Raw genomic sequence first — 19,738 nt, forward strand, 5'->3', positions numbered from 1 at the left:
CAAAGGGACAAGGTGAGAGTTTAGAGAGCTAAACGCTTGGCACTTACTGGATTTGTGATTGAGGTTATATAGTTGATTTAGCTTTAAAAGATTTAAGGATGGGAAGTTGAGCATCCCCAGGGCTCAGATCCATAGTGGGTGATTAAGTCTTGTCATGGTGTATGCAATCTTTGTTGCAATATCATTAAATATTGTGATATGGTAAACTATTGAGAAATTTGATAAAAAACAACAACAACCTTTATGGATTAAATAACCAGATAAGTCAGGGAATTGACTGAATATACTCATTACATTGATGCACAACTCCTGTAAATAAAATATTGCCACGACACAGCAGGGTAATGACATCGCTATACAAGATTACCCACAATTACTTAATAAACATTGTAAGGATAGCTATTATTTTAATTAGTTTTACTGTTGCTTGGTTGATCAACCTTTTCTATATTGTTGTTTTTAATTTTGGTTGTGAGGTGGTCTGATTTTAGTTTAAATATAGTTTAAATCTTTTGTCTAACTAACAATCTTGATCTCAATGAGACAAACACAGCAACAAAAAACACGGTTCTTGTTAGAGATGGTTCTCCTCAGCCTTGAGGGAAAGGTTCCCAACATAATGCGGCCCTAACTAATTCAATGCTGAGCATGTGAACAGTGCGTGGCCAGTGACGTCACGCACCAAGCTGACCAATAGCAGCGTCTGTTTCCCAGCCTATGATTGTACAGTAAATACTATGAGCTCTGCCCCCTTTCCCTCTCGCTGCAGCTATGAAAGCAGAGGAGAAATTCGAGACAAACCCGTGGATGTGCCATAAAACCGTTTGTTAGAGCTGAGATAATAATCTTCTGCCAGTTGTTAGCCTGGTGAGCGCGCAGCTCTGCGGTGGTTTCAGTCGAAGATAAGACGCTTTCTGTGCGAGAGGGGAACCCGAACAAGCTGAGAGCGACAGAGGTTTTTTTTTTTGTCGGCCCACTGCAGTCTGAATCACCGCCGACTCGCCCCACTGCTGGTTCATCATCGACGACGTTTGCCCCATCGACGTGCGCATCCTCTCGGAGGCACAAAGCGACGGGAAGGGACGGACCCGAGCCCGCATTTGACCCTCTGCCGCAGCCCCGAGGTGCGCTGCTTGGCGGGGCGTGCTAAATAATGAGCCAAAGGGACACACTGGTTCATTTGTTCGCTGGAGGGTGAGTCACAATACGAATTTCATTTAGATATTGGGGTCGTTTTAAAATCATCAGTCTCGGTACTTCTGAAGTGACTCGTCATCTGGGTTATCTCGCCAGGTGAAGATAGCTAACGAGGGCCGTTTTTATCATGCAGCGCGTGCATGTGTCAGCTGTGTGCACGCCAGTGTCAAAACCGTTGGTTTATACCAAACTTCCTGTGAACATTTCAAAATAAGACCATTTGAACAGTAAACTATTAATATAAATGTGACAACACGGAGAGGGCGTTTGTAGTTGTGGCTTCGGGTATACCACTGAGTGTTTAAACCGTTTTTTAAATCTGTAAATACATAGACTTCTTCTATTTAATTGAAGCGATTTATGCTTTTATTTCGAAGGCAACTCCATTTATTTCCGGGCCTATTTATTTTGCTGCTCTCTCTCGATAGCTTGATGAAGTTCTACAGCAGTGCTTCACATTTTTCTCCAAATTATTTACATTTTAAGAACCTGAGAGTCAAATAACTTAGTATCTGCATATGTTGTCTCTTTATTTATGGATGTAAATATTATCTGTTGAAATCACAACTCCTGTAACGTTAACCTTTTTTTTAGTACTGTTTAGGGGTTTATGGGGTTCCCACACAGTTCCATGTCAAGAACAACCAGATATAGCAGATGAGCATTAGCCTGCAAACATTCATCTGATAATATTTGGTCCTAAAAATGATCATCAAAAGATGTTTCTCTCTATTGCGTAACTGTCCAAACTGTAGGTGGAAGTATTCTGCTGTTTGTGGCCCAACAACTTCATAGAAGAAAATGACAACACAGCTGTAAAAGCTATATTTGTATTGACACATTACGTCTCCCTCTTAACTTAATATATTGTCCTCAGTTTCTCTTTGTCTGTCGCCTCTGCTTTTGATCTCTGCCCCAAACCATTGACATTCAAATAGGGCAAGCTCATCACACCACAACTCTTCTGTTATCTCTCTTGTCAGGAATTTTAAATCCTAGAACAAGACACATTGCTATCTTGAGTAAGTCAGTTTTGCTTTCCCCAAAAACCTGAGCTGGAGTCCTCAGCACAGTGCTTCCTCTCACAGCCACTATGACACACACACACACACACACACATACACACACACACACACATAGACAGCGTAGCCCTGAAAGTAGGGCAAGGGTCACAGCTGCCTTTTGAATGCGGCTAGGTCTTTTGAAAGGTAAATATAGCTGGTGCTAGTCAGAAGAGACTGCATGTTAGAGGAATTTGCTGCCGACAGCCAAGATGTCAGCATCCACCACTGTAGGCTCACAGCTAGTATTCACTTAACCCTGTATTGTATTCGCATTGTTTGTCACTAAGTAGTATCACTTCTTATCTTTGTGGTGGACTGATTGTGAAGCTTTGTCTAAGTCCTATTGTGGAAAGTTTTTGGTTAAAGCAGAGACGATTAACAAACGTACACATGTCTTGTAGCCTTGGGCTCATAAGAATAAAGTACTTAATTATATCATATAAATGAAATTGACCGTGCAATGATATTGTATGTGAATGAAATTGATTGTAACTAAATTAACGTTAGTTTGTTTATGTGCTGATGGCTTCAGTCAGAGTCGCAGCAACACGATCACAAGTTTCTTCAACTCCTATTTTCAGGGAGTCATGTTTTTATTTACGCTGTGTATGTGTGCATGAGTTCATTGAGCTAAACAACAATCTAATATATTGTGTATATATTTATAACTCATTTTTGCTTTCTCAGTTGGCAAAAGTCAGCAATGTGGTTACAGTTACACTGAGCCATGGTCAATTTCCCCTGCAGAGTATCATGAAACCAGTTACACACTCTTAGCTGGCAGCTTGCATGTTGCAGTATCTTGCATATCACCAACACCAGGTCATGGCATGTGCCAGCGCCTAGATACATTTTGTGCTAAGGAAGGAATAACAGATTACTAGTGACCAGTGTTTGGGGAGATCAGTATTAGAGGATGGTTTAAAAAAAGAAACTGTCAGGGGAAACAGGCAAAATATAGATATGACTTGGACCCAATATGATAATGATGATACTTTGTAATTGTATGAACTCGCTGCTTTGTTGCGCCCGCATGGTCTGAGCCCTAACCGCTGGGTTAACCCCAACCCTTCTCTACTCCCTTCTAGATGTGGTGGCACAGTGGGCGCAATTCTGACTTGTCCTCTGGAGGTAGTGAAGACCAGACTGCAGTCCTCCTCCGTCACTCTCTACATCTCTGAAGTCCATCTCAGCACCGTTAATGGAGCCAGTGTGGCCCGTGTCGCTCCACCAGGGCCTCTGCACTGTCTCAAGTAAGTATCATTGCGCAAAATGTTAGTTGTACTAACTTTACTTTATTAGGGATCATTCAGAAAAGGAACCATGCAAAGGTTAGTTTGTGTTAGCTTTCAGATGTTTCAGATGTTTTGTGACAGTTTATATTTAAATGTCAATCAATGTTGTTATTATTATGAATATCATCTGGGATTTTGTAATATTGTGATAACGCTTCTGTGTTGTTTTAGTCTTTTACTATCTGACAATTCTAGCTGCATGAAATGAACAGTGAATGTTAATACTATCATATCCAAACTAGTAGTGATAGTTCCACAAAATGTTTGTGGGTAAATTATGGAGGTAAGGGGTCACCTGATTAGTAAAATAGACTTAAGGCAGCCTAAATACATCCTGTACAATGTTATGGCAAGATGGAAAAGGATGCTAACGGATGCAAATCTGCAACACAAATTGAGGCAAAAGCACGCCTGAACAAGTTGAAATTATGTCAGTTTATGAGAAAATGTGCAGTTAACCTGAGTTGTATTACTCACTCAATGAATGTGCAAAGTCAGGATTAGATGGAAGAAAGTCTGAACGATACAAATACAATTCTGTTAGAGCTGTGAAACACACACCCCGTGTTTGTTGTCACAGCAAACGTCTGTACCAGTTGGTGAACTTGGCCATTGGCTGTCTGTGGTACTCTAAAGTGAATCCACAGTAAGATCTAGAACGGTGCAGATCTCCGCCTGGTGATTCACTGCAACCACGAGGGGTCCTTGAGCATGCAGCCGTAACGAGTCACCCAAAAAGTTTATGCAGTTTGCTGCAGCAGAATGCGAGATTAGCTGTGGCCAGACACAGAGGTGCACACTCACTTACAGACACACGTGACTGATCGCATGATCCACCTGGCGGCGATGATAATGAAACTGGTTGTTTGTATGTCCTGTATCACTGTAATCTTCCCGTGAGTTTACATGAACTATTGTTATTTGACACTTAGTTCTTTCTCAATACTTCCTCAGAACAAATGTGATTCTAGAGGATCATTATTCACCTCAACAGGGACTAGTTGACTCGAAATTGGCAAAAAAACGTACTCTGGATGACGCATTCAGCCTTAACGCTGCCCTCGGTAGTAGATTTCAAGATTTTTGAGATTGCTAGTGAATGTTCTCTCCGGGAATAATTAGTTTGGTTGTTAGAGATCAGCAGAATTTATATCTGAGAGATTTGAGCGATGCACCAGATAAAAAGAGACAGAGTAGATCATTCTAAGCTTCGTTTTGACCGTAAAGCCCTCGGACTGTTTTGGGTACTTTCTCTAAAGACAACTACTGGGAAACCAAATTAAGAAATACTCAATAAAGTTCCCTTTTTTGCCACATTAAATGTCATCGCTGTTGTCATTAGACAGTGGAAAGTTACCAGACAGAAGGGAAGTGAGCGTGTAGAAGAATCCAGTATTGGTTAGGTGTTTATTTGGAATCTACTGAAAGCCAGTACTCGTAATAAACGTTGGTCACTGAGAAATTAACAATGTTTAAACTAAATGTTCAACACAGCTACAGTACTCTTCTCTTGTTCTCTGGCAATCTATTTCCATGACTATCACTGAGCATGTCATATAGTGTTAAACGGATTGCAAAATGCACAAGCTGCTGTGTGTGGAATTTTCCACAGTCAAATGCTTTCATTCTGTATTCAACAAACAAGGAATCTGGGTGTCACAATATACCGGTGTACATGAAAACTGTGATATTTAAAAATTCAATATTGACGTCATGGTAATAACACACATACTAATATTGTGTAAATAATCCAGCGCCTCTTAAATAATTTGATAATTTGCCAAAAAAGAGATAAAAACGCACAATATACAGTAAAGTGATAGAAATAACAATACACATGTATTTGACTGATAGCATTTTTTTCAAATTTAATTTGATTCATTTTAATTTAATTTTAAACATTTACTTTATATCTCAGGAAAAATATAGATTTTTAACATAGACTTTTACCATGAAATACAGATTTGCCAGGATATACAGGCAAAATAATTAGGATGTGTTTCTCACATTTGTTTGGCTAAAATGTTGAGTTGCTCTCCCTGGCTGTTGCTATGATTGAGAATATGTTCTTTGTCACTTTGCCTGCCTTTAACAAGACTTTGTTAGCTTTGCTTTCTTCAGGGTTTCGTTTAATAACATAGTACTAATGCCTTTTTTGATTGCAGTTAATCGAAGCAATGTTATGGGCTCAAGAAGTTTGGTCTTTTGTCGACATAAACCAACTTCTTGTGTTGTCCTTGAGAGAAACCGCCACAAGCAGAAACTGTACACCACTGTTACGCAATACAGAGTGGAGCAGGGCAGGAGAGCGAAAAGCAGTACGGCAAGGAAAGGGAAAAAAAACACTCGCATGTCAAAGTGTGTCAACATGGAGTGTGGTGAAGGCATATTCCCTTTTAGAGATTGTTAGCTCATGATTTAAGTGTTTCGACTGTGAAAAACGCTGACACTCCGAGCTCTGTTTGTTGTGTCGGGTTTGTGCAATCATTGTTGACATTCTGTATTCTGTAAATCACTTTTGAGTTGGAGTATTTCGCTATGAACAGAAGTTGGCAACACCTCACAGCCAGGGTTGGACGGCACAGTCCACACAGCCACAAGCTGAACACAATACTTTACTGTGCACTAAATTGTGTGGGACGGCCCAAGTCTAGAGAATTTAATCTACCCGAAAGGTTGAGTTCCTAATCGAGCCCAAAGGTCTCTTATTTCTTTTCAGCATGGTTTTTCTTTGAATGCGGCCTGTCGCTTCATTTATTCTGTGTCTCCCTGTATGATGATAGTGGCCTAATGTGTGGTAGATGTGAATTCATAACTGTGATTTAACTTGAGTAAGGTATGCATGTTATTCTCCAGCTGGTCACATGATGATTTCTCCAATGGTATACATTCATATAAAGCATATTACATGGAAGTTAAATGTACTATGTATTTGCTCTATGTTATAATGGAATAACCAAGAAAACATCTCTTTCTCTGCAGGTTAATTCTAGAGAGAGAAGGTCCTCGTTCTCTCTTCAGAGGACTGGGGCCCAATCTTGTGGGCGTGGCACCTTCCAGGTATGTTCAGTATTATCTACTACAGTATACAGGGTGTGGTGCATGTCTTCTCCTGCGATTACACCAACAATGTAGGTTGACTGGTCGGCTGGTTGGTCTATAGGCTCCTAAATTCTCATTGGTCGCTGATGTTATTTTATGAAGAATAATAATGAACATTCATTATTTTCTGGGGGCGGGAGTTTTTTTTTGTCCCCATTGACCAATCGATTGGTCGCAGTGAAGGTAGAATTTCAGTCGACCAAGATTGTCTTTGGTTGAGTACAGAATTACTACGTACAGAATAAATCCAAAAATTAGGGAAAATGAAATAATCTAAATGAAATACTTAGATGTCTGATAACCAACAGGTCACCACAATCTTTTATAGGAAACCTTGAGAATGAATGACTCTTATCAGCACAAGCTGTACCTGTTAGAGAATAAAAGTATTTAATGCGTCATTCATTTGACATCCAACCTGGGCACGCATTTTTGTGGAGGAACGTATTTGTGTTTGCTAGAATTTATTTGATTTTTTTAAGCTTAATAACAGCAGGCCACGAACACAGTTAAACTCCCAGACATATCATGTGAACGTGTGCTTTAAATCCTACAGGAAATGAGTCGGTTCCCTCCCCCTTAGCTTGGCTGCTTATGGTTGCATAACAGCCTGAACTCAGTCAATCAAAATCTGAATGAAACATACACAACAGCACGGTGCGGCCAGCTGTGACACACTGGCCATGTGACTGCTGATGTTGTTGTGAAATGTCACAATGGAGTTCCTACATTGAGAGTTGTGTTTGTGTCTAATCCCCCTCCCCGACCTGTCTGGCTCTCCCTAGCTACTGCTGCGTCACATGGCCATTGTTGTCCTCTTCCCGTTGGTTCGTTGTGCTCTCTGTCTCTCTGTCTGAGTCATCCTTTCCACGCTCTTATTCTCTGTCTCTCTCTCTTTCGCCATATTTGTCATTCTTTGCCTATATTAAATCCCATTCATTTCTTCCCATGTCCTTTGGGTTTCTGCACTGTCTCTGCTGTCTGACCGTGCCTGGCTCGGACTCCGAAGGGTCACAAATGCCCTCGGGTGTGCGTGCGCATGTGTGTGTCAGTCCCACGGGCGAGTTGTCCAGTTGTGGAAATGGCAGCTTGTTTCCTTGTCACGACAGCCATAGCTGACTGTGCTATAGGAAGATATTGTTGCATAAGACGTGAGCCTGATGAACTCGATGCTAACGTATGAGATGTCCGACTGTCTTATGTGTGGTTTTCTGTAATATCAGATTCAGGCTGTGTGATATAAACGATACAGTATATCATCACACATGTACTGAATGTGATTGTCCCATCAAAATCTCTATGGTTTACGGCGGGAGATGTATGACAACGTAAGATGTCATATTTCCACTTCATTTAATTGCAGTCTGATCAAGGTAAAGCTTAAAATTAATTGAGTGTAATTATAGAATAATTCGTCTACAAGGATGAGGTCTGGGTTGCTGGGTTACAGAGTTATTCTCTCCTGTTATAATTAGGAAGCATCACTCTGACGCTGGAAAACTAGATTACAATCTTCTGATCCTAATGAGGGTGCAGTCCACTGGGCTTGCTGCTGGCATTCATTAGCAAAACACACACGCACGCACACACACGCGCACACGCACACGCACGCGCTCGCACACATAGTACAGCTCGCACCAGCAGCGTACGAAAGATGCACACGCGCATTCAGACCAACTCCCATAATTCATCTCTCATCTGCAGAGCAGCATGATTATGTTGTTGCATGCATGCTCTCAATTCAGAGGGAGGGCAGAGAGGGAAGGTCAGTGGGTTTAGCTCCACACAAATGTTGACTAAATCCTGTGATTTTTATTTAGTGAGGAGAAGCTAGAATCATGGGAGATAAATCTGCTACTAAAGCACGCTATGAGATTGAGACACACACACACAGACAGACACACACACACACACACACACACACACACACACACACACACACACACACACACACACACACACACACACACACACACACACACATATACACACAGGCAGAGATAAACTTCTTTCAGTTGCCTGCATTCAGACCACATTTTAGCCTGACTCAATTTCATGCCCTCATGTACAATTTAGGCAGTATTTATTTCAGGTAATTGAAATAACGTTTTCATATTTAATACAGTTAATGTAATGCTGCTCTGTGTGTGTATATAATATACAATTCTTTATTTGAGGAACTCATGGTTCCAGTTGTCTTTTATAGTGTAGTTAATTTTCTGAATACTCGTCATTTCTTTTTTGTGTTCATCATTTTTGACTGAAGAAGCTGACGAGTAAAGTTATAGTTTCCTCCTGCAATTGAACCAGTGTTTTTATTATCTTACTAACCTCGGTCTTATGTTTTCCTCATGGTCATTTGCAACAGGGCGATCTACTTTGCGGCCTATTCAACTGCCAAGGAGAAGCTGAATGGGGTGCTGGAGCCGGACTCGACCCAGGTGCACATGGTGTCGGCTGGGCTGGCAGGTAATGGCGGCTCCTTCTCCCCTCCCTTCTGTCTGTTTGTCACTGTCTGTCGCTGAGTGTTAACTCTGTCTGTCTGTCTGTCTGTCTGTCAGTCTGCCTGGGCAGTGTTAATCACTGGTGGGTTTTATGTTTAAGAATTATTCAGTTTGTCATTTGACAGATTTCATTTTACATTATATTTTCATCATTTTCACAATTTGAAGTATCCCCCCCCCTCTCCCCCCTCTCCATATACATGTGTGGGATGGTGGGATTTTGACTAATTTAAGGGAATGTGAATACCTAAAGCATGCCAAAGCTAACAAATGATGTCTGTTATAAGTAGGCATTCTGTAGCTGTTTCGTGTATAGACATATTAAATACAAACAGTAGGGGGCTTATCAGAAAGCACAATTTAAGACTCTCAGGATCAAACTGACCCGGACCTTGATTATGGTGGACACAGCCTCACTTAGTTTGCTGTGAAGCCAATCCACGAAAGATGCACCAAAAAGCAGTCTGCAACCATGCTAGCCACATAGCACATGTGCTACTTATTCTCATCAGCTTTTATCTGAGCATTTCCTTCATGTAAACACACCCATTTACCCAGATAATACAGTCTTCTGTCTCTTCATGGGGGGCCTTGCCAGCCCACATACAGTTGAGGAGACAAAATAGTCAGACACGTTCTTACTATACATTTCTGGCATTTACACCATGTACTGTATATAAAGAAGAAAACCACATGGTCCTCAAAGTTTAGGTTGTGCTTTCCTCCTCTCCCGGCCCCTTTGCCCTCCATTATTTTTATTTTCTCCTTGCCCCTTTTCCCTCCTCCTTTTTATTCTTTCATTTCGAGGCCTCTCCAGAGGACTCTGTAAATGGTTTAACATCCCGGTTGTTACTTAAACAGTGTGGTCTGGGCCCCCTTCTTTGCTCTGTGTGTGTATAGAGGAGAGAGCACGGCCCCCAAAGGTCAACCGGGGCCCCTGGCACTCGGGCGGACACGTCAGGTAGCATCCCATTTTTTTACACTGGTATGATGAAAACCATGGTGATTTTTATGAATATTAGAAAGTTCATAATGGTTATTCATTTGTAATGATATTCCCATTGCTTATGGCAATGTGTTTGCTGCTGGTTTGTAGTTTTAGGCTCTTTTTTTAATAAGGTTTTACTATTGCTTAGTCTTGACACATACCTCCCCCTTTACCTTAGCCTGTTGCCTTGTTCCATCAACATAGTAAAGGTAAAGTAATGACACATACTTCTGTGGATTTTATGTTGTCAGCACAAAAGAAATGCTAACCTTGTCACTGCTACAGAAGGTTGTAATTGATGTTCTCCATTTTGTCTTTTGTCATCATCCATCAACATCATTAGTCCCTCAGGCACTTCTTTTCGAGGAGAATCCGTATCTCTGTGTCGTCCACTATTTCGACATGACATACTCCTTGGAAGTTTGCCGTCACAGTTAAACCCCAATACAACACAAATTAATACTTGAATGTGGACAAGATGCAGTGAAGGCACAGACATGTAGAGTTGGGCTTCAACACAACACATAGAAGAGTTTCGGGTCAGTAAGCAAGGAGAAAAGTTTTCTCTTTATGTTGCAGACATTTCTTCATCAGCATGACAGTTGCATTAATTAGGTACCTTGAATGGAATATCTGTGTAATTGTACTATACAGTACAAATGTCTAACACTGTTAATGCACGGATATGCTTATTGTCTCATAGATGGCAGAGTTAAAGAAGGCCTCAGTGACTGAACAGCTAAAATTGAGCCTGATGCTGCTTCCGGTTTTGTAAAGTAACTTTGCGGAGTCACTAGCTTCTTTCACACAGCTTCTTCAAGGTGGGACTGTTGCGCCATCATTCCACCTTGTTCTGTATCGAAGGTACAGCGATTTTAAAAGAGGGGGTGGAGGTAGTCGCAGGGCCGATAAGGGACAACTGGCAATACACACACACACACACACACACACACTAGACACCGACACTGTTGTGTTACTCATCCCGCCTCTTTTGCTCCTGTAGTTTCGGCATGCTATCTAAAGTCACACACCGTGGCGGATGTTCTTTATGGCAGTATTGTGGACCCTCTGTGTGAAAGGAGCTATTGCCTCACATGACCTCCCTGCAGTGACGTGTGGGCTACCCTGCACTCTGAGAAGGGAGGCTGGTCCCACTTCCTGACTTAGACCTATTATCTCTTCCAGCAGTTAATCTAAAACATATTTGCCTTCTCTGAATGTAGGTCAAACTCCCGTTATGTGTCTATAGAAGGGTCATATGCAGATGCAGCTCCTCACAGGGGCGCAGCTCAAGGACTAGTTAGCCTGTGTGGGCTCGTATGCATCTTATTCTTCGTGGCTTATCTAAATGACCAAGCAGGCAAATGTGGTTCACTTCCACTACCAGACATATTTCTGAAGTTGCTTTTTGTTAAGGAATTTTGTGGGGAAAAAAAGGAGACATTTTTATTTGAACATTATTGGTTCAGAGGAAAAATTGTGACACATTTTTCATGTCCATTCATATTAATGGACACATGTCCTATTAAGCTGACCCATGCTATAAATATGGAGCAAAGAAACATTAATAATAAATATTCGAGAAAAAATAAACTAAAAATATTGACACGAGTTGAATTGTCATAATAAAAACAGCTACACGCAACAGGCCTCTCCGTTATAGGATGCACAATCATCAACGTTTATTTCACAATAAATATTGCCATGTCCACAGTCCTTTTGTGTGGATTTGAAGTGGAGTTCAATAACTCCTTCATGAGTTATTTGATGTGTTTTTTTTTTAGAAGCAGGCTGGCTGTCTGGAGACATCACTTTCTCTAAATTCAAGGGACACCAAATTGTTATTTTTAGATTTATCCCAGTTTTTCCAGGATGAGGTTTGGCCTCAAGAGGTTTATGGAGCATGCTGAGTTGCATTCATTGTTCCACCTCATTGATTCACTTTACTATGATCAATCACTTCATCCTGATGTCATCACATATTCAAAAATGATCCATCACCATTGTCCAGCGCTTAGAGTCTGTTCTACACACCGACAAGGTTAGCATTTCCTCCTGCTTCTCTTAATTTTCTACCTTTTTATATAATAAGCATTTGATTGAATTACTTCTCTTAATATGTAGACTATAAACTGATAATGGCACAAGGATTATGAAGAATACCTCTTCAATGTAACTCTCTGCCTTTGTGTTTGTGCTTGTGCTTTTACCTCGCTCTGGTGAGATAGAGCTGGAGTCTTGGATTGGGTTGGCTTCTGTTCAGTCAACATATTTCGATAAAAGGAGTAAAGGGAGGGATACCTTGTAAAGTAAAAGAATTATAAAACAATTTAACTTAAAAGAGTAATTTAAAGGGGACAGAGTTTGGGGAAAGATGGGGGGGGGGGTCAGTCCTTCACCAACTACCTGTACCAGTGGTGTGGTGTGGGGTGGGGGGGTGGTTGGTGGGGTTGGGGGTGGATGTGACTGCTGCTTGTGTGTGACTGTGGTACAGAAAAGCCTGTGTCTATTTTAGGGCTTTACTGTAAAGCTTTCACCCCTGCTTGATTGGGTGGGAGACCCCCGCCATCTGTGCCCCCCATATCTGCAGGCTACTAGCTGCAGCGGGGAGGAGCTGGAGGAGCTTTGCCCCTCCCTCGTGAGTACACGCCATAGACGCTACTTCCTTCTGCTTCCCTCTTTTTTCTTCTTCCTCTTTTTGTTCTTCTCTTCTTCTCTTCATCAGACCTGTGTCTTCCTCTCTTCTTCACGCAGTTGCCTTAAACTAGGGCTGTGTTGCATTGCTACACTAGATGTGACTGAGGTCTCCTTCTAGACTCGCCCTCGTCTTAGCTGTTCTCTGCAAACGGCCATGTTTTATCTCCCTCCTTATGCATCATTTGTATCAGGAACGTTTAGAGAGACTTTGTGTCATTTCATAATGATGCAAAGTGCTCACTATTAACTTTACACATTACATAGCAAACTTTAGATTACTTAATATATATTCTGTGGATTTTTAATGCGTTTTCAGGGACCCCATTATTGAGTGACCCCAGTGTCAAACTAAGCTAACATTAATATCGGTTTGTGAAGACAGATGAACATATAGAATAAGGTTCCCCACCACCATTAGGAAGTATAGTCTGCACTAAATTTAATGTCAGTGACCTACAACTTTAACAATTGAAGAATCTTTTCCAGACACCATTTTGCTTCTCTGTGCTGTTGTAGTTGTGCTAGTTGTCCTAGTATCAGGCCGACAGCCTGTCTCTAGTGTCTAACCAGTCAACTACTGGTTTGTTAAATGTCACAAAATAAACGTAAAGATGTTCATTCATTGACTAATGAATGGAGCACGTTTATATCGCTGATTTTAGACCAGAGTCAAAACTAGGAATCAAACCTTCCATGTTGTGAATGACAGATGTTCTTGTAAAAGGGTTGATGCTTTTGTGTGTTGTAATATTTTAAAACAGTCCGCCTCCGTTAGCTCATTCAGACGAAGTTATGTTTTAATAACATACTATTTAAATGAGAAACACAAGAGCTCTTACTAACGTTTCAAAGAAATGAATCAGACTGCAGTTTAATAACAATCTGCCAAACCCAAAGGCCTAAAATGACTTTGCTGCTCGGCCTCATCTCCCAATGTCTTCAGTTAGATCTGCTGCCTTCATGTCGTTAGCTCAGAAACTTCACTTCAGGAAGAGAGCTGTTGTTTACATACACCTGTGTTGCATTTCACATGAAGAGGATCAATATGTGAAACTGAAAAGTTCGTTTTTTTTGTCTGTAACTGAATTAAGGATTTTTCAAAATAAGATTGAATTGATTCAGACCTTGTTTCAAATCATCTGTACAATAGTTCTCTATGACAGTATTGAAATGTCTCACAGTAAAGTAAAACACTGAAGCGAGTTGATCCTGTTTAGTGAAGTGCTTTCTCATTGTCCTTGTTCAGTATAGAATATGTAATATAGTTGGTTAGATTGTGTTCTTCCAGATGTTTCTGCATCTGTCTGAACCTCTGTCCCCCTCTGAAATTCCCAGGGTTCACCGCCATCACGGCCACCAATCCGATCTGGCTGATCAAGACCCGTCTGCAGCTGGAAACCAGGTGAGGAACATCCAACCTGTAGGTCATAGATCTAGACGCTACAGTGGAACGGGTTCATGACTTTTTCCTATGATGATAATAATGATCATAATTAAGTTGTATTGTCTCTGGTCTTACAGATCCCGGGGTGAGCGGCGAATGAATGCATTTGATTGCGTGCGGCGGGTGTACCAGATGGACGGCCTGCGAGGTTTCTACAGGGGCATGTCGGCCTCATACGCTGGCATCTCTGAGACTGTTATCCATTTTGTCATCTATGAGAGCATCAAGCGTAAGCTGGTGGAACATAAGGCCCACGCCAGCATGGACGAAGAGGAGGAGTCTGTCAAAGATGCGTCAGACTTTGTGGGCATGATGCTCGCAGCGGCCACCTCCAAGACCTGTGCCACCTCCATCGCATACCCTCACGGTAACCTTCTGTCTCACTCTTTCTTTTCCCAAAAGATAAGGCTAGACACTGTTCTCCATATTTTCACTGATTTCTACTTGAGGCGTGAACCTTTAAAAACAGGTCACAATTAAATACTCTTGTTTAAACAGAAATGCTGATTGTTTTTAACCTATGTACAAATTTCCATTTTTTGGGTATTCTATGGCTTATCTACTCTTTCGCTTCATCATCTTGAAGAAACACGTCAGCCGGTGTAAAAGTGTGGCTCATTGATCTGCTTCTAATAGTTTTTGAAGAACAAATGAACTCTATGGCACCGGCAAGAAATCTATTATCGCCTTTGGTTATAAGCAAAATACTTGTTAGTGGAATCAAATTATTGTTGGATTTGGTCTTTCAACTAGAATATGATTAGATTTATCCTTATATGGAGCCAGAATCAGGAGGCAATTAGCTTAGCTTAAAATAGGGAACATACCTGCACCTTTTTAAAAGCTCATCAATTAACACAAAACCTATTGTTTGTTTATTTTGTAGACAAACATAAATGTAAACACAATAATTTGTAGTTTCACATGGAGAAAGCATGAATCATGTCACATTTTCAGTCGGGCAATGTCTCACTTTCTCTTATTGGTAAATATCATGGTCCACTTATGCTATAACTATCGCTCTCCTTCTCCACCTACGTACAGCTCTCAGCTGAATGCAACTGTTCAGAAACCTTCTGTTAGGACTGTCTAAAGTCATTCTGGGACAAAAACTAAATCAGTATCCCTGCTAACTTATTTTCAGTAGGTTATGATAAGGCAGAGGGACAGTTGGTGAACTGAAAGAGGGATGAATAAATAGCTTATAACAGTAAGCCTTCTTGAGAGTGTCAGATATGGAAATTTAGCTCCAGGGGAGACTAAACAACACACATAGACAAAGTCTGACAATAACCACTAGTGAAACATCGGTGTGTTTAACACAATGTTCTTCTTCTTCTGTCAAATTCCAGAGGTGATCCGCACACGGCTACGAGAGGAAGGCAGCAAGTACCGCTCGTTCTTCCAAACGCTGCTGACGGTGCCCAAGGAGGAGGGATACCGGGCACTGTACCGCGGCTTAACCACCCACCTTGTCAGACAGATCCCCAACACTGCCATCATGATGTGCACCTATGAGGTGGTGGTCTACCTGCTCGGCCGCTAGCCCACCAGGTATGTCTCCTTCTTGGTTAAAGATGGAGACAGTTAGCAAGTGACTGAGAAGGTGTGGACTAAATGTCAAAATGAAGACCAAAGGAAAACCGAAAAAATACTCTTGTGGTCCAGAAGAGGAAAAAGAAATAGGAGGGAGGAAAGCCCTTTGTTACCATATGAGCATCATCACCTCAAGTTCCCTTTATCAGGTTGCTGGAACAGATGGAAGTCACTGCAGTTCAGAGAAGAGGTAATATGGGAAGGATGAGGAGAAGAGGCACTGACAGGAAAGACACGGAAAGAGTTTGTCACCTGTTCAACCAACGGTACCTCTAAAGGAATACATTTTAAGCACATTTCAGTGGCCTTAACAAGGGTTTTTATTTTGCATCCTTCCTTTTAGAGTGGAGAGTGAAAAACCAGCCTTTTCCACTCTTGGATAGAGATGATATTGTGCAAGGGGAATGCTTGGAGACCACTCAGTGTGACAGAAGAGATGATAACTAAATGTGGGTCAATGTCACACTACTTGGTGCCATTTGTCTGCGCTGCACTTGCTTCAGTGCTGTGAGACTCCTGTACCATCTGAACCAGCCATCTTTGCACGACACAAAGTGTGGCTTCAAGCATCCCCCCCCTCCCCCTCCCCCTCCCCCTCCCGCTCCCCCAGGCCTGAGGTTCATACACAGCAGTGAGCTAAGTGGCCACACATAAGAAAACACAATGATGAGCTTGTGATGGCCTGTCCTTTAAACACATGTAGGTTAACAAGCTGACATTCAGTGTTCTACTCCTCTACAACTCGGGGGGGGGGGGGGGGGGGCCTGGTGGTGACGTGGTTCGGGTGAAGGTTTGCCTTCTGTGTTGACGGTTTCTCTTCGTTAAAACTGAAATAAGGTTGGCATACAAGGCCAGCTTCTGCCCGCACCCAGTCACTCCTCAGGACTTTAAAAATCTTGTGTGGAAACATGAGACCAACGTGTCCTTTTTTGAGATGTGAAGTGTGTGATTGTCCACAAGGTACCGACACTTAAGTATCTACTATTGGAGTGCCACTACTTGAATATAATGTGACGGTGTGGGAGAATGTTGATGGAGTTTCATCATCGTGTGTGTGTGTGTGTGTGTGTTTGTTTGTCTAACATGTTGGTCACTCTCACCATGATGATCTAACTATGTTTTAAGAATGTGTTTGTTCATCTGCGGTCATGTGTGCCTGCATGTATAGCTGATATCTACTCCAGATTTCCCTCCACTAACCATTCATCTTCCCGGACACTGCGGTTGGGAGTGTGGGAAAGCTCCCGTACGATACTGGGAGCTTTCCTTCCCAGTCTCATGCCAGCCCTTCCTTCCAGTGGCTCCCAGCTGACCTGATAACATGCACTTTTGTGGCCTTTTAGGGCTTGTGCTTTGCATTTTTCTTGTGTGGACAGTTTGAACTTGTACATTGTAAAAGAAAAAAAGTATTCCTGTATATCAAAATGGTATTTTGCGCAACTGTTCTTATAGCAGATATATTGTACAGTTTAGAGTTCTCAGTAGTTGTGAAGGATGTCCAAATGTGTGTGTATATAATATAGATACTGTATATGCATATCATTTATTGTTTTTGTTCTTAGGTCCGTGTATGATCATGCTGTAGTTTGCATTTGCAACATGTTGTTATCTTTTTTTGTGCAATTTAACCTTGATTGACCGTGACTGTTGACATGAATATTGTTCTTGCTTGACTGGGTTTTCTTACAGTATAAACTGTGAGTTCATTTGTATTTGTATGTTGCTGTAAGCTGTCAAGCCAACATTTGTGTTAACACTAAAGCTAACAAATGCTGCAAGAGAAATACTTTAACGTAAGCTTTTGTGCGTTGGTTAGTCGTTTTTAGTGGTCCAAAAGAAAAGTTCCATTTTGCAAAGCTTGGATGTTTCCATCATTGGTAATGTTTACATTGTTCATAACTCTCATAGCAACATGGTTAGAATATCAAGATGGAGGTATTTTAATGTGAAAGTTTAACAACTGGAATCATCTCTACAACACCGTACAGAGTTAGGACTGTTGAAAACAGAAATGCCAAGCTCATCTGTTACTGTGAATTTACCCCTTTTTAAAACCATAAAGTTCATATAGCATACAGAAAGAATTATCTTTTGGAAAGATTTGGCACATGTATTTGTTTCAAATTGTATCCGAGCACCTTATCAAATACATTTTTGATATTGTTTATCATCGAAACATTGTCTGACATGACATTTAAAGCCCCTCCCTCCATAACCTCTGTTGCCCAGCCGCTGTGGTCTCTGTGCCTCTCATTCTCCACATGGAAATGATTAGGTCGGCACAGTGTCCATGTTTAAAGAAAGTATTGTGTTTATTTCACCAACTGCAGAAAGAAACTTCAGGCATGAAGTTCTTGAATGCTCTCATCCCCCCCACCCCCCACCCTTCCCTTGTTGCAGTATAACTTCAGAGGCAGACCAAGGCCTGGCTTGTAACTTGTATTAGTTATTGATTTTCAGTCTACATTGACATGTTGCTCGCCCAGAATTGCTGTCGGTGCTTGAAAAAAAACAAAAAACGTCTGACTCATTTTAACGTCCATGTTTTCCTGTAAAACACTAATCGGTTTTATGTTTTTGGCCCCATTGCAGTAAAATACTAGAGGTCATGTTACCAAAATGTGAAATAACCAGACAACTGGACAAGCAGTGCAGACATTTCACTTTATTTTGCAACTCTCATTTCAGTGTACGTATGCAATTCAATATCTTTCTCCTGCATGCTTGGACAGGATACAGCGTCAAGCAGGGTTGGATGAAGATTGATCTGGAAGATTGTTTCTTTTGCCAGCTCACTTGTTGATGTCTTTTGTTTGTTTGTTTTTAAACATAAAAGTAAATAAAAATCCACTTGCAACTAAAATAATTATGAATGTTTTTTATTTATTTCTGTATTTGCTGTTTGTAACCCCTAGAATTAAAAAGACGACAATCTTCTATGAATGTTAGGATCATTATTTAATGAAAAATCACAACATGCGTTACTGACAAATGTTTAATAGGCTACAAGTATAGAAATGGAAGTATAAAGAGTGAGTGTGGGGACTAAAGACCTGTTTGTGTTCGCCTACTGTCACCACCAGGAGGAGCCAAATAGCCCCTGAGAGAATTGACCAGTGCACAAGTTCAATATACTGAATTCACTGATTTCTCATTTACAATCACATGCACACAAAATATCACTCTGCGCATGTCTTTATGCTCATGTTCATGCCCCAACATGGGAGGCCAATAAAGGAATCGATTTATATTTAGTTAATGAATGTGGATGGATGGAAAACGGAATAATCCATCATCATACATAGGCGTGTTTGGACTCCGTGACTTATATTAATGAAATGGCCGTAAGACAAGAGTTTGTATAGATCGTGTAGTGCTGCTGTGAAGGTTGTTTAGGCGCACACACAGGCCCAGATCACAACTCGATGCAAATGAATCAGCCCTGCTCTGTTTTACCAAACAGCCCGGATTTTAGATATTACAGCAGATCAGCCCATCGATCTTGTGGTTATGTATCTAATTTGACTTCCACTTAACCCGCTGATTAGTTTAGTGATAATTATTCTGCTGGGTACCACAGTCTGGGGATGTGCCCAAGAACAGAGGAATAAAGCGTGGGGATGATGAAACCTTCACTTCCCGTCGGAATTCCGGAGATAGTAATAACTGTGAAAATGGCTTTTTACTGAGAGCGATGTAGAAAGGTGGCAAAACAAAGTAGAAGTACAGTAACTGAAAGAAATTGATTAAGACACTTAAAATGGAAGTTTTGGAAGAAGTTTATATTTTAGTTTAGGAACTGAAAGTGTCCATTTAAGTGTAAGTGCTGAGTGAAGCGTCAACTAAAGTGA

The 19,738-nt window shown here is 41.2% G+C and overlaps 1 protein-coding gene across 1 annotated transcript; it reads left to right on the plus strand.

Moving 5' to 3' along the window:
• Positions 1 to 779: 779 nt before the first annotated feature.
• On the plus strand, positions 780 to 18,753 carry LOC306706801 (solute carrier family 25 member 36-A-like). The gene is made up of 7 exons (XM_079174023.1): positions 780 to 1,194; positions 3,350 to 3,514; positions 6,539 to 6,616; positions 9,027 to 9,127; positions 14,183 to 14,249; positions 14,369 to 14,658; positions 15,644 to 18,753. Exons 1-7 carry the CDS (start codon positions 1,154 to 1,156, stop codon positions 15,835 to 15,837), a joined length of 936 nt encoding a protein of 311 aa, XP_079030149.1. The 5' UTR covers positions 780 to 1,153; the 3' UTR covers positions 15,838 to 18,753.
• Positions 18,754 to 19,738: the final 985 nt, after the last annotated feature.

The sequence above is a fragment of the Pholis gunnellus genome, assembly GCF_910591455.1.
Source record: "Pholis gunnellus genome assembly, chromosome: 14".
NCBI lineage: Eukaryota > Metazoa > Chordata > Actinopteri > Perciformes > Pholidae > Pholis > Pholis gunnellus.

Excerpts from the sequence above, each read along its gene's own strand:
- LOC306706801 (XM_079174023.1), top strand. The coding sequence starts at position 1,154 with ATGAGCCAAAGGGACACACTGGTTCATTTGTTCGCTGGAGG. Across the intron at positions 1,195-3,349 it reads GTTCATTTGTTCGCTGGAGG|ATGTGGTGGCACAGTGGGCG; the intron begins GTGAGTCACAAT and ends ACTCCCTTCTAG. Across the intron at positions 6,617-9,026 it reads GTGGGCGTGGCACCTTCCAG|GGCGATCTACTTTGCGGCCT; the intron begins GTATGTTCAGTA and ends CATTTGCAACAG.